Below are 15,105 nucleotides of genomic sequence, written 5' to 3'. Positions count from 1 at the left end.
AGTCTCTCCCAGCAGCTGGGCTGTTCTCCGGCTCAGGTCCTTCAGGCAGCCGCTCAGGGTGACGGAGTGATGGCCGGCCTGGGATCTGGGGAGTGTCTCCCACCCTCAGGGAACGCTCTGGCGATGACAGTGTCCATCCTGCCGCCACCGTTACATCCTAGTGCCTGGCACATGGCGCATACCAAGGAAATGCTTAAAAAATTAGTAAACGAAGGAGTGAAGGAGGTTCGACTCTAACACAAGTTTCTCTCCTTCCTCCCTCTGTACGTGCACCTATTTTCTCCCTTTTGCCCGCTCTCATTAGGGGTGTGTTAATGGTGGTGATGCTGTTGCTATCTTTTTTGTGTGTGGACTTACATGACCTAACAAAAACAGAGCCCATTAAGCAATCCATCCTACATCCTTCCTTTTTCCTCATCAATCTCTGTTGTATATTCGTGTATATAATATCTGTGTCAAATGTTTTATGGTTTTATAAAGTGATGATTAGCTTTTACGTGTTATTTGTGATATTCTTCATTTGCTCGTGGCTTTGGGTGTGCTATTTCGCGTTTTCTTAGATTGAGACAACCCTCATACCTGTCGTTCTCGATCGTTTTATTAGAGATCATTCAGGTCGACTGTGGTATTTTTACTACCGTAAACAGTGCTCCTGAGAGTATCTTTGAACTTTTCTGGGGGGTGGGGCGCGGATGTTTCCTTGAGTCTGTTTTCCAGACTGAAATCACCAGATTCCCAGATCAAAGGCTGCGAACGCATCTGGGTTCCTGTTATTATCGCCAGGCCCCCTCTCCAGAGAAACGTCAACCCTGAAGGTGCCCCGTGGTGTGTACGTGCTCTCATTTCCTCGCCGTCTAGCTTTGCGGTGGTTTCTTTCTTTTAGCTGCGTTAGTGTCTAGTGAGGGCACCCCTGGGGGCTGGTGGAAATGTCTCAGGGCCCTGGAAAGCCCCTGGGACTGCCCAAATCCTGCCCAGCAGGGGTGATGCCAGAAGTTTGCTCCTTTCGTATGATAACCAAGAGAAGAGCTGTGGGAGGGGGAATGCCACCGAGGGGAGAGGGAAGGCGGATCCCAAGTTATCTATCTGCAGGGCTGCGTCCCGGGCCAGCTCAGAACATGAGAAATGCTTTGTCAGGACTCGTCGGAGAAGTTGTGTCGCTGAAGTGTAGAGAGCAGAGGGCATCCCAGCAGGGTGGCCTGGTGGGAAGGGCGTTGGCACCAGGGCCAGGCAGGCCTGGGCTCTCCTCCCAACGGCCAAGGTCTGCGTGACCTTGGTCTTGTTTCCTCGTCTTGCTGAGCTTAGTTTCCCCATTGATAACAAAGAGGCTAGCAGTATCACCTTGTGGGGTGTGGGGTGGGTTCCTAGAGCTAGTCGGTGTATAAGCAACTTGCACAGTGCCTGACAGGTCGTGGCCCTCGAGGCATGCGGCTTCTCTTCCTGACGGAATGGATGGGCGCAGAGTGACCAGAGGCCGGAGAAGCCAGCCCAGCAGCCTGGAGGGATCTGACAACTGAGTTCAATGAGCACGGAGGCCAACAGCTCACACTGGCATTTGCCAGAGTGCCCAGGCAGCGCATGTGACCGGCAGTGGGTAGGACGTGAAGCGGGTAAAGACGACCTAGTGTGACCTCACTGGTGACCAGCAGCCGTGCTTTAAGGAACACCGCCCCAGCCACTCAGACCCTAGTACCTTTTAAAGAAGGTCTCTGGCCTGAGGAGGGAGTGGGTGCCCCAGAGGAGCTCCCAAGCCTCCTGGCTCAGGATCTACAGGGCCCGGCCCTCCTGCCACCATTGCCTGCCATCCTCTCTTCACTTTCCAGCATCTTCATTTCCTCCCCTGCTGAGAAGGGCTGATTGGGTATCCCTCCTCCAACCACCAGGTTACTAGCTTTAGTGTCAAACGGCAGTCGTGGCAAACGAGACCGCAGGCTCAGATTCTAGGCCCGGCTCCTCCACTGAATAGCCTTGTGGCTTCAGACACGTTTCTCAAAGGCAGTCTAGTCTGCCTCAGTTTCCACAGCTGTAAACTGGGGGAACGCCTTCCTCCCCAAGTGGTCACACGACACAGCTCACGTGGTTCCTGCGTGGCTCCCGCGCCGAGGTCTGCGCTCTGCCCTCACCCTCCAGCCCCAGTCTACTTTCGGAGGCAGGTCCCTTGTTGTCCTTTAGGGAGAACGTCCTGACTGCAGCTACTAAAGCGGAGAGAATCCGCCCATAAATCAGAACCTGGCTATTGAATTGCCAGGCACCTGTCCTTGGACGTGGGGCCTGAGACCCAGCATTGTCAACTGAGAAAGACAGGTGCCAGCTGAGGTCCCAGTGCACTGCCACCACCGTGGCGGGCCTCAGTGACCGTGGCACTGGGAGGCTGCTGGGGGGGGATCGGTCCCTTCAAACCCATATTGGAAAATTCCCAACAAGAGCTTTCTAAAACTGGCACAGGGAGCCCCCTTGGGCGTTGGTGGCCAGCCCAGCCATTCCTGAGGAGTCTGTGTGGAGGTTTTACATGCAGGACATTGATGCTGTGAGTATGAAAATATCTCAGCGAACAAGCACAGGGAGGGAGGAGGAGGGTTCCGAATTTTTACTGAAATGGAATCGCCTGAGAACCTACTGGATTTGCCCTGCAGAGAGCAAGGGGCGAGGCCTCTGGAGACACCAGGGCTCCCCACCACTGACAGAGATTTTAGAATGCCGAGAGCGAATGTGTGCAAGCCCCCTGCTTGTCTGGTCTCTGGGATCGTGCCATGGGGTCACCCCCGGACAGTGAAGGCGTGTGTGGTGGAGCAGCTGGTCTCAGAACAGCCAGCTGCTGAGGCATGGTCTGACTTCCCGTGGTGGAAACGCAAAAACGTAAAAGGATTTGGTTTTTCATGTCTTTGGTCCTGGGGTACCCAGCTCTTTGGGGTTGAGGTCTCAGGCTGTGGCATGGGGCTGCTGATTGGTACCTAAAAGCTGCTCAAACACCTAAAAGGTGTTTCTGTCCTCTCCCTGGGGGAGTCAGGTGCCCTGCTGGAATGCCTGTACATGGGGGGGCAGGGGGATCTTCCAGGCTCCCCATGTCCCGTGGACCATCTTCCGAGATTTCAAGGTGGTAGAGCTTGGAGTAAGACCACAGGCTCTGAAGACATCCCCAGATCTGATATTTCGTAGCTCCATGACCGTGAGCATCTCTGAACCTCAGTTTCTTCACCTGTAGAATAGAGATGATGATTATACCTCTCTGGGTGTGGTAAGAATTAAATGCTGCAAGATAAATGAAGTGTTGCGTAGAATGCCTGGCGCGTAGGAAAGTCTTGATAAACTGTTATTACTGTTGGCCAAAGGACAGAAGGAGTGAGACCCGACACTGAGGTTGTTGTTGATGCAGTCGACACGGAACCCTGCACACGTTTCTGACTGATTTTGTGTTTTCCCTTTAGTCGGTAAGTGGCCCTCACATTCAACATGAGCAGAAGAGATTGGTTTGGTCTTTCTGCCACATAGTCTGGAAAGAAAGTGTTCTGAGAACTATAGACTATTGCAGACTTTCGTTTTGGGAACTGTACCTCAAAGAAATAATTCTAAATCGCTTTTTTAATAACTTGTAAAAAAATTTTTGAAAAGTCAGACAGTAAGTATATAGTAAGAGAGTAGCTAAATAATTTACGGCATATCAAAGAGAATATTACGTAACCGCTTAAAATGACCAGTATGTGGGAATTAGAAATGCATAAATAGAATAATGGTGAAAAAGAGTATCAATTGATTACAGCTTGTTAGTGCTTCTTGTACATTAACAAAGAATGAGAAAATGTGGAAGGAAAGTCCTTTTCTCTAAAATTGCTTCAGCCCTTAAAATAGTTTAAATAGTGATTAAAAAACTGCAATGTTCTGTCGACTCTTTCTGGGCCGAGCAAATGGAATTAGAATAATTACAGGATCTACCTAACGCAGTCCTTTGACCAAAAGAGGAAAAATGAGGAAGCCTAAAGTCGGTGAGGGCTTGTATCCGAATGATTGTGCTGTGAATCTGGAGCGCGTAGCCGGAGGCGTTCCACCTGCATGGCCACATCTGCCTCCAACAAACCTAGACCCTGACTTCTCCTATCACCAGCCCACCCACCTCTCTGCCAAAAGACAGAACCGCGCAGGTTATCCACAGGCGGGGCTTCACAGACCAGAGAAACATAGGTTGAGTAGGAATTGGATCTTTCTAAAAATCTGTTCATGCTGCCCTGCCCAGGGCATCAGGTCCACCCATTTTCAAAAGCTTAGCCGAGGGAAGAGAAAGGCTCAGCTCCTGGGTGAGGTTCTGATCGCTCTGACACGGGTTCCCCACTTTGAATTCTTTACTTTTTTTTTTTTTTGAGGAAGATTAGCCCTGAGCTAACATCTGCTACCAATCCTCCTCTTTTTTGCTGAGGAAGACTGGCCCTGAGCTAACATCCATGCCCATCTTCCTCTACTTTATATGAGAGATGCCACTATGGCATGGCTTGACAAGCAGTGCCTAGGTCAGCACCCAGGATCCAAACCTGCGAACCCCAGGCTGCCGAAGCGGAGCGCAAACTTAACCGCTGTGCCACCGGGCCGGCCCTCCACTTTGAATTCTTACAAGCCTTTCTCGCCTGCACCAGTGGCTGGCAAGCTCATTCTCCTGGCTCAGGGGACAGAAGTCCAGAGCCCTTTGTGGGATACCGCGAAATAGTGATGGATTTAATTCCGTCTGAACAACAAGGAATGGTTTCACAAGTAGGAAATACTGCTTTCATCTGTTTATTACAATACAAAATCACCCATTAAAAAAAATTCAGTGTGAAGGGCTCTCTTCCAGTTTTGATGAAGATTGTCTCCTATGCAACTTGTTCCTTCAATTGGTCATTTAAGAAGAATTTATGGAACTAAAATATAAAACCAAGAAAAAAGCTTATCCATTGCTGTGATTTTTTTCTGAGTTTAGCAGCAGAACGAATGTGTTGGCAGGGTCACGAACCAGAATTCTCTGGGAAGATGACTTTAGAATCGCTGCTCTGGCCCGTTCCTTTTGCCCTCTTGGCACCCTTCCTTGTGGTTTATCTTTGTTTACTTGTATCATTTTGAATCCTTAGTTTAGCACCATAAAATGCCTCTTCCTTCGTTACCCAGGCTTCTCTCCCCACCGGAACTGAGGAATATTTCTGCACAGCCTTCCCCCCGCCCCCTCTGCCAGCTTGAGCGAGTGATGATAGCACGGGAGTGAATGAAGGCTGCAGAAAAATCCAAACAGTAGTGGCACAAAGCAAAGTCTTATTTTAGTTTTGGAAACCTCTGCCAAAAAAGAAATTGCTAAGCAAGACATTTCTGAAGGGCAGGAGGAAGTAAGGATTTGAAGGGAGAAGACTGCTGCTGTCTGAGCATTGCCCTCTGCCCTGCAGGCTGATAACTGATAACCCTTCTAACTGATAACCTCGCCCACCGGCAAAGAGATGGGCGAGCTGACTTGCGAGGCACTTCTAACCTCCAGTGGCTATAAGTCCTGCACTTCCTAATTTCCTGGCTTCAAATCTTGGTCACAGGACACCCCATTTCCTGCCTTCCTGAGAAGCGGCTAGGCCCCTGTGCACGACCCGGAGGCCCCATTCCTCGCGTAGCCATTGGCCCTGACCTTGGCACGTCACCTCCCCTCTCTGGGTCTTCCTTGGCCGGTCAGCCGTGAGGAGGGTGGAGACGCCTGGCTGCTTCCTGCCTGTGTGACGGGTTTGCAAAGGCCAGGACACTTTTATAAAGGATGAGTTCCTCCAAGGAGGATCCTGCCCGAGTGAAATATGCCAGCACTTCCACTGTAATCCTTGCTGTACCGTTCAGGAATGGTGAGGGGTGAGCAGAGAAGGAGCAGGTGTCAGGATGCCTCATCTTTATGATAATGGAGCGGAAAGAGGCCTGGGCAGCCATCTGGGGACCCGCTTCATTTTGCAGAGGAAGATGTGCGAACTGAGACGGCCGAGGTGGGGAGCTCCAGGCCGCCAGCCTAGGGACGCGCTGTGGCTGGAGTCGGAGCCTAGACCCCCTGGGCTCCAGCCCTGGGTTCTCTCGACTCCATCAAAACAGAGGCCCTGGAACTAGCTGTTAGTTCCCAAACCTTCAATAGGATGGCTCTGGGAACTGAGCGTCGTGCAAGGTCTACTCTGATTCAGTGAAAACAAATTACCCAGTAAAGTTATTGCGTGGAGACAACCTGTGAACACAGGTCAGGCACGAGTACCCAACCATCAGAGGGGCCTCCAGAATCCACATTTCCCGCCCAGTTCCCACTTCCTCAGAGGACTAGGGTCAGTCGGCTTTGATGCAACCTGGCAGCCAGTTAGTACGAGGAAGCCCAGAGAAACCCCAAAGTCCCATCCCGGGTGGCCGGGGTTAGTCTGGCTTTCTTCTCCCGGGTCCGGGGATGGGGATTAGCAGCCGGAAATCTCTCACAATGAGAAATGCCCGAGACTCGTCTTGAGGGGTGGAAGGAGAAAGTGGTCTGCGTCTCTGCCTCCCACCTGTCATTATCCCATTCTGTTGAGATTTCCAGATTCTGACCTCTGGTTCTTCCCATCAGGACGTGGGTGATCATTCCATTTATTTATTCCACGTATGTTAATGCAGCACTAACTATCCATGGGGCCCTGTAGTAGGCACGAGAGAGTCAGAGGGGACTGAGCATTACCGAGCCTTTGTCTTTTGGGGTCTCGGATTCCTTCCTGTAACTGTGTGCAGAGTTTTGGGGCATGTGTAAATGTGCCTTTTTTCTTGGGGGGCGGATCTGCTACCCTGTAAGAGTTAAGAATCACCCTAGTGGGTGTGCGCTAGAACTTCATTCATGCACCTGCTGTCCTGGTCAGCATCCTCATCCTGCCTGTTGAGTCGAGACCACAGGGCTGACCGAGCGTGAACAGGTGGGGCGTGTCTGCCCAGAGCACTGGTGTTTTCTGTAGGACCTCAGGAAGCCTGCCTGCCTGCCCAGGTCCAGGCCCCACATCTGTGGATTCTGCTTCAAGGGTTGATGTCATCTTGCATGTCCTGGCCCAGCAGCTGTGGTCCTGGACCTCAGTGAGCCCTGGAGAGGCCACTGTGGCATGTGAACAGATGCTGGACTGCTTTTTGGCTCTCAAAGACGCTTTCCTTCAGCCCTCTGACCTTAGGGCTCCTGCTGGAGGTCAGGTTCAAGAATTTCCCGTCTGTTCTCTTGACAGTCCTGCCCTACCCAGTGGCCTGAGGGACCTCGTGGCCTCTGAGTCGCTGTCTGGGGACCCCTTTGGCTCTGTGGTTATCCCGCTGTGTTCAGGTGACACCTGGCGTCCCTATGCTAGTCCTGTAGAGGGTTTTACAGAAGGATAGCCTGGTGAATGCATCCCATGAGAACCTTGGCGTCAGTTTAGCATACCGTCTGATGCCGAAATCCAGGATGTAATTGCTGCGGGTTGATGGGATAGGAGCAGAGGTCCAGACTGACGGTGGTCGGAACCGAGGCTTCCGGGAGGCCGACATCGCAAGATGAGCGCTTTTCTCTCCGCCTGTTGTGAATGTGAGTGTGCACGAGTGTGTGAGAGACTCACTTGCTGCAGGGGACGGGCTGAGCTCTCTTCTTTCTCCCTCTGTAGAGAGAAGACACGGTTCAATGTGCAGGCCGTCTCCCTCTCCAGCATCTCCGCCCTCCAACTCCAGGACGTCCCTGGTCCAGGTGAAAACAAAGGCCTGTCTCAGCGGCCATAACTCTGCCAGCAGCATCTCAAAGCCATTCAAAACGCCCAAAGACAATCTACTTACCTCCAGCAGCAGACAGCACACGGTCTTTTCTGCGAAAGGATCAAGGGACAAACCATGGTGAGTGTCGGGTGCTGGCGGCCAGCAGCTGTCTGTGCTCATTGCTTGTCCCTGTCACTGCGGGAAACGGTGTCGACCCTCTGACTATGTTCCTGGGCATCATGTCTAGGAATTTGGGGAAGTGAGGATGGAAGGGACAGAAAAACCAGTATGATGGGATGAGAAACCCAAACGCGGGGGGAACGCGGGAACTGAAATATGCCTGGCAGGGGACTTTTTTCTGCTCCTGAGAGCTGAGCTGCGTTGTGTCTGAGAACGGGGTAACAGGGAAATAGTCCTCACTTAGATGGTCACCTCTCAATTTTCCGCCCCAGTGAAGAGAAGCCTCCGTGTGAATAATCAGAAGCACAGACTGGCTGCCCAGCGGGGAGCACGGCCCAGCGGGGAGCGCGGCCCAGCGGGGAGCGTGGCCCCGGGAGGCAGGCCCCCCACAGTGCCCCCCCCCGCCAGGACCAGCTGGGGCTCCGCTCCACAGAATAGCTGCCAGCAGAGGCGGGTAATTGGGAGCTGACCACAGAGGGAAGACAGGAAATACGCAGAGAGTGTCACCCCTTTGATGGGGTGGGAGATTGCTGCTTGCAGGGGGCTGTGAAAAATCAGAGGCTTTTCATTCATTTTTTTTTATCTCAGTCTTTACCAAAAAGTCAGGAAAGGTTACCCGTGGAATGGACAGATAGGAAAGCAAACTGAAAAAGAGGACAGGAGGCAGAAGATGAGCGTCTTCCAGCGCCGCCGGACCCACCCTGGACCACTTGAGGCCTGGCTTCTTACAGCGCCTCTAGCCTTATTTTCAGGCCTCGGGCAGGCAGACGAGGAATGACTGTAGGGTCCATCTCATTTACGTCTTTAAAGGGAAAAAGTGTTCTGGGACGTAATGATAGTTGATTGCACTTAAGCTCGTACTTAGGAAAGCTGTGGACTAAAATCATCCATCAGTTGGTTTGTCACTGCACGCTGGAGGTTAGGATGACCCTGTAAGGAGCTGGTGGTGCCAGATCAATTAAAGAGCCCCTTGTGATAAAATGAGAAGATTTAGACACGACATCAAGGCCGGGAGTCACTGTCCTGCAGGGGGACAGGCTTTGTCCTCTTCTGATTGCTAGAATCTCGGGTCCATCCTGCAGGAGGACGGGGCTGGTTAGGGAAGATGCAGGCTGAGGGTGACGGCTGGTGGCTCCAGGGTCTCCTCCAGGTCAGTGGCCTCGGAGGCCACCTGCGGGGTTGTCTGCCGAGGCAGCCTCAGGCGTCCCGATGTGCGCACAAGCTCGGGCAGCCCTGCCTGTGTGCAGATGTCAGCCAGGGGACTTTGGGCAAGATGCTCAATCTTGCTGTGCCTCAGTTTCCCTCCTCTGTAAAAGGGGCTCATAACAGCTCTGCCGCACGGGACTGTCGTGAGCATCCAGCCAGCTCACTTTTATAACAGCTGCCAGCACAGTGTCTGGAGCCGAGAACGCTTCGATAAATATTTGATGATAAGGTTATCGGTGTGATTCTCGTGTGCGCCCAAGGACAGAGCTCCTGCCACCGGGGTAAAGGTCGAGAAGTCCAACCTCTGGAAAAGGAAGAGAAACAGCTCTTCGGACCCAGACTGAAGTTGAAAATGGAAAAGGAAACGGTCGTTCATTCTGAGTCCAGAAATGAGCTACAGAGAACGCGCGGTGGGGAAGGCTGGGACGGTTCGGCCTGGGGGTTCCACTGGCTCAGCCGCAGTGCCGGGCGGCTCCCCCAGAGAGCCATGAGGAAGAACGAGCACTGAGCATGGGGCCAGAAAAGCCAGCTCAGGTCCCGGCTCCACCACCAGCTTTCTGTGTGACCTTGAGCAAGTCACTTAACTTCTCTGAGTCTTTTTTTCAAGCCTGAATATTTTTTGGTTCTAAATCACAAACCTCTTAAAAATTCTCAAAAGTTCCTCATTGCCTCCTGAATTGAGTTAGGCCCCTCGCCCAAAACAAGGGAATGTCTGCAATCCGGCACTGATCCAATCATGGTCACCCAGTACCATCCCGTCACTCCAGCTTCCCCACCGTGTCTCCCCCCCACGTTTGCCCAGAACATCCATCTGTCCTTACTCAATGTGACACTTAATGAACACCTGTTGTAATACTGTGTGCCAACTCTATAACAAGCCCCAAGGATGTACAGGGCCCACCGATGTCACCTACGGCACCTTGGTGCAAGTTAGAAAAAGTCCTAGATACAGCTCTGTACCAGAGTGCACAGTTGGCTAGTGGTTTTCATCCTCAACCAGACATCCTAGTGCAGTGCATAACCTGTACAACTGTACACTGCAGCCCTGGGGATGCAAAGTTAAATAAGACACAGACACTGTCTTAGGGAGTCTGTAAAAAGAGACATAAGCTGACACAGAGTACGATGTGATAAGAGCTAAGATATTAGAGCACAGAAGAAGGGCGCCTAACCCAGGCTGAGCACCCAAACGGTTTTTCATAAGAAGTCACACTTGGCACTGAATTTGCAGGATAAGTAAGACTAAGCTAGACCAAGAAAACCAGATGAGAATGGTAAATGTTACGTTATATATATTGTACCACAATCAAGAGACTTTCTTTAAGAAAGTGGGAAGGGTGTCCCAGGCAAAGGTAACAGAACGTGCAGAAGTAGTTCATGTGGGGAGAGGCAGGAGATGAAGCTGGGTAGGGGGGTGACCCTGAAGTTCCACTGTCTGTGCCACGTTCAGAAATTCGCGCTTCCCCCCAAAGGCTGCGTGGCACTGTGAGAGGAGCAGATTTCCGTGGTAGCGAGCTCACCCTGACAGCAGGAGAAAGGAGGGGTTGAGGGGCCCTCAGGAAGAGCGAGAAGAGTGGAGACACTTTTGTGTGATGTGGGCAAGGTGTGGTGACAGCCTGGACCCAGGCGGCGGTTGCAGGCACATGCCAAGGGGCCAGGTGGGAGTGAAAGGCAGGAGGACAGTGCCACAGCCCTCGGGGCTGGGTGCACGTAAGGCATGCAGTACACGGGGAGAGCGTGGGATGAGGTCTGGGGTCCCGGCCTGGACAGCTGGTGACTGGTCCTCAAGAAAAGGGCAGAAAGGGCCAGAGGGAGCCAAGACTGCTAAGACAAGTGTTCTTTCCACAACAGCCCGTCCCTTCTTTCCTGGCCCCAGTCCTCTCTGTGCCTCACTACCCATCCCATGGGCCACCCTCTTCTCGAAGGTTTTATCCTCGAATTGTGTAGACTGGTGCCGTCCAGCAGATATATAACAGGCGCCATGCATGCAATCTGAAATTTTCTAGTAGCCACATTGAAAAAAGTGAAAAGAAACGAGTGAAATTAATTTTTAACAATGTTTTATTTAACCTAATGTAACCACAGTATTGTCATGTCAACGTGTAATCAGTGAGATAGTTTACGTTCTTATTTTTTTTTTCTTGCTGAGTCTTCAAAGTCCTGTGTGTTTTCCACTTATGGCACGTCTCAATTTGGACACTAGATTGTCATTGGAAACACTTGATCCGTATTTAGATTTCATAAAAAATTAGCAGCCGTAACATAGACTCACATATCCAAGTTGTTCCCATATTACTTTTCTGATAACTGCGTTTTTCTAATGACTGAATCAGGTAGCTGTTTTTAAATTTTAATGAATTAAAATTAAGTAAAATTTGAAATGCACTTCCTCAGCCACATTTTAAGTGCTTGATCGCCACAGTGGCTGGTGGCTCCTGCATCAGACAGCACAGATCTGGACACGTCGGCCCCCTGCCCTGCGGGGTCCCTCCGGCTTTTTGACTCACAGGCGTGTTACGGTGGCTCCTCACATCTCTGATGTTATGCCCCCAACAGGAGCTGCTAAATTCCGAGGCCGGGTGTGTGGTGGGGACAGACCCGCAGGACCCAGTAGGGCCTTGAAGAGGCCCAGCCCCCCACACCACAGCAGCTCTGTATCAGCCCCTGAAGGCCAAGAAAGCGTAGGGCTCGCCTGCGGGCGATGGCCGTGGCCTTTAGATTAGATTAGACAACAGGTCCGGGGCGCTCTTTCCCAAGTAGCTCAGATGCCCAGGTAAAACAACAAAGCACCCTCCTGGGCTCAGGTGCCCTCCTGGCGTCTCACACGGGTTCAGTGGTCTGTGGGTTTCTTGTCTTCTCCCTTCTGTGGCTGGGGAGGTAAAAAAATGACTCTGCATTAGGAGAAAGGGGGAACCGGAGACAGCATCCCCGTGGGGCCAGGTTTGTGCCCTGCAGAGGTGCCTGGCAGTGCTCGCAGCTCACCCAGCACCCGTGCTTTCACCCCCGCTTCCCTGGGTCATTGTCCTGAGGGTAGGGACCATCCCTGGGGGAGCCAGAGGCCAGAGGATACCCTGCCTGACGTCCTTGGAGCCCGTAAAGGCGGAGGAGTGGGCAAGAAGGTTCTGTCCCCAGGTGGAAGTCAAGAGGGAAGGATGACTGGCTGTTTTGAGCTCAGACAAGCATCTCAGACTTGACTTCAGAGTCCCTGCTCAGCGGGGGAGCAGCCCCCTGCCTGGGGGCCGAGCCAGCCAGGCTGACTTTCCCACCTGCTGGCCTTTTGGCTGCCCTGGTCCAGGAGGTGAGCTGATGGGGGAACTCAGACCCGAAAACCCACTGCCGTGGGCAGGCGCAGGGAGGGGCCGTCCTCCCCGGCAGGGAGGGCCCGCTGCCTTCTCTTTGGGCCTTATCAACCCACACGTGTGTGCTGACTGCTAAATATGCTCAGCTATTAAAAATGCAGGAGACGAGCCTGCTGCTCCAGAAGGAAAATGAGCCAGAGCAAAAGAAAAGTCAGCAGGCTCCCTGGCCCCCTGCATGTGCCCGACCAAACACGTGGGGGTTGGGGGGGGCCCTCTTCCAGTGGGAGGCGTGTCCTCCTCGTGTGTGGGCGGGTCTGGGGGTGGAAGTGCTCTGGAAGCCTTCCCCCTCCCCCGCTTTACGGAGAGGAAATGATGACGAGGACGCCCTGGCCCAGCGCCTTGGGAGGCACAAGGCTTGCTCATCACTTCCTGGTGTCAGCACGGACCAGGGCAGGACCACAGCTCAGTAACGATGGCTCCCTGAGGGACCAGGGAGTCATCACGCGGCTTCTGCTCGTGCTGGGAAGTGTTCGAGGTGCCAAGTGCTGCAGATCCCCTGGGTGACCCCGATTCCTCAGCGGGAGGAATCCTCCGCCTGGTGTCCTCGCCCCTCGCCCTGCCCTTCCGCCCATCCGCCCCCCGCTCTGCGCCCCCACCCTGGTGCTGTGCGCCCTGCCCTGCTCAGAAGCCTTCGGTGGCCTTCACTTGTTGGCCTACAGAGCAGAATTTAGCCCCTTTGGAGGTGGATATGCGAGCTGGCGTTTCCCACTTGTTCCCCTGCTCCTGCCAATATCTTATCCCCTTCATCCCGTCTTCCAGGCGTCCCCGTGTATTCGTAGCTCCTCACACGTGCCTCCATGTGTTGACACGTGCTGTTTCTCTTCCCGGGAGCAGCCTCCCTGCCTGTCCCTGCACGTGCTTAAAGTGTCCACATGAGCGTCACTTCCTCCAGGAAGCCTTCCTGGACTTTGATACAGACTGAGATGCTCCTTCCTCTCAGCTCCCATTAACCCTCAAGGTACCACCCTGAGAGCTACCGTCATATACTGTGCTTATCTGCTCCCTTCTCCTCCCCACCCCTGGCTGCGCCTTGAGTTCCTCGGTGTCCCCATGGTTTTGCATGGCATCCGGCACCCAGCGCATATTTCGTAAATGAATGTGTGATGAGTGAACGAATGAAGGAGTCTGTGAAATGGAACGCTCTTTCCCCCTCCTCACAGAGTTTTCTGATGCTAAAGGAAACAAGGGGTGTAAATAAAGATCTTTTGAGCTCTTGAGGAGAAGCCGAGTGCCAGTTCCCAGCAGGGAATTATTTTTCCCTGTTACAGTTATTAGAGTTAGGGCTGTGGTCCTGATGGTAGGAAGGAAAGACACCCTGTGCTCTCGCAAGAAGGGAAAGATATTTTCTTTGCAATTAAAGAGGAGTGAGTCCAGTGCGGCCACTCCCCAGCCCCTGCGTGCTCAGGAGCAACACCCGAGTCCCAAAGAGAGGAGAGGCATTGGTGTGGCCCCACAGAAGTGGCTTCCTGGGTTCCCTTCTTACAAATCCAGCCCATCACCCGGGAGAGGAGGGGGACCTGCTGAGGCCAGTGTTTGCCCCGGTGGTGCAGGTTTGGGTGTTGAGGGAGGTGTGGGGAGGAGGATGAGAGGAGGAAAGGTGGGTGGAGAGAGGAAGTAGACAGGGGTTATGGGAGAAGCCGCAGAGGGAAAGAGTAGAAAGGGCTGGTAGGTAAGAGGATGGGCAGTGGACGGCCGGAATATTCGAGCATCCAGGGGATGCTGTCCCTTCCAGGACCAGGAGGCATCGGGAATTTAGACATCGAAGTGCTGTGTGCTCACTGGGTTTTCCGATAATCAAGGTAAGGACAATGGACAGCTCCTTGGTTGCAAGCTCACCGGACCTTGTCAAGTCACAGAAGCGCTCAGAAATGGAGACTAGAGTAGGGAGGGAAAACATAGGCAGGGACAGCTGGGGAAGGAAAACAGGGCATGACGGAGAGAGGGAGCAGGAGCCAAGAAGATGAGTAGCCATGGTCTTTCATATTTGCACAGCCCATTGTAATTCCTAGATGCTTTCGTAGCCCCAAGCCCTTTTGAGCCTCAAGTCTACTCAGTGATAAGATGGGGAAACAGAGACCCACGCGGGTGGAGTGACTGGCCCGAGATCGCACACGCACTGGCCGGTGGCGCAGGTGGGACTCGATCCTTGGCCCTCTCACTTCCAGGGCTGTGGTCAGGAGCACTGCCCTTGGAGCTGCCTGCCCTTTGCTTTGCGGAGTGAATGCGCTGGGCTCGGCTTCCTCGTCTATAAACTGGGGGTGGGGATTAAACACCATCTTCCGGGCGCGTAGCCTACTGCCCCAGCGCGTGGTGGGTGCTCACTGTGGGAGCGTCAAGGGAGCATGAGAGGAGTAAGGGATGGGGGTCAGCAAGTCCCTCACACTCACCTTTGTCCTCGCTCTGGCCCCTCTACCAGGAGAAGAGAACATGCAGGCTGGTCCTTATCGAAAGCGTTTCTTCTAGGGGAGAGCTGGTTTGCTTTTCTCTGTTCTGTGACTTAACCTTCACTGAGAACATTAATTCATTCATCAAACATTTATTGAGCCCTTCCTAAGTGCCGAACAATGTGTATGTCTCTGGGATATCTCTGGTGTGACATATACACTCGGTCAAGGTCCCTCTCCTCGGTGGCTCACGGTCTGGTCAGACCACATAGATATGGAACTGAAAC

At 53.0% G+C, this 15,105-nt stretch overlaps 1 protein-coding gene across 13 annotated transcripts in view; it reads left to right on the top strand.

The window, feature by feature from the left end:
• Nucleotides 1-15,105, top strand: part of ATXN7L1 (ataxin 7 like 1) — a 221,921-nt gene that overhangs the window by 168,244 nt on the left and 38,572 nt on the right. For all 13 annotated transcript variants that reach the window (XM_070617140.1, XM_008541656.2, XM_070617143.1 and 10 more), the window contains one exon: nt 7,605-7,827. In XM_070617140.1, the coding sequence (XP_070473241.1) occupies nt 7,605-7,827 (223 nt within the window). The remainder of the gene's footprint in view (nt 1-7,604; nt 7,828-15,105) is intronic.

Source organism: Equus przewalskii, chromosome 4 (genome assembly GCF_037783145.1).
Source record: "Equus przewalskii isolate Varuska chromosome 4, EquPr2, whole genome shotgun sequence".
Taxonomy (NCBI): domain Eukaryota; kingdom Metazoa; phylum Chordata; class Mammalia; order Perissodactyla; family Equidae; genus Equus; species Equus przewalskii.
This window is presented reverse-complemented; position numbering and strand designations above follow the sequence as displayed.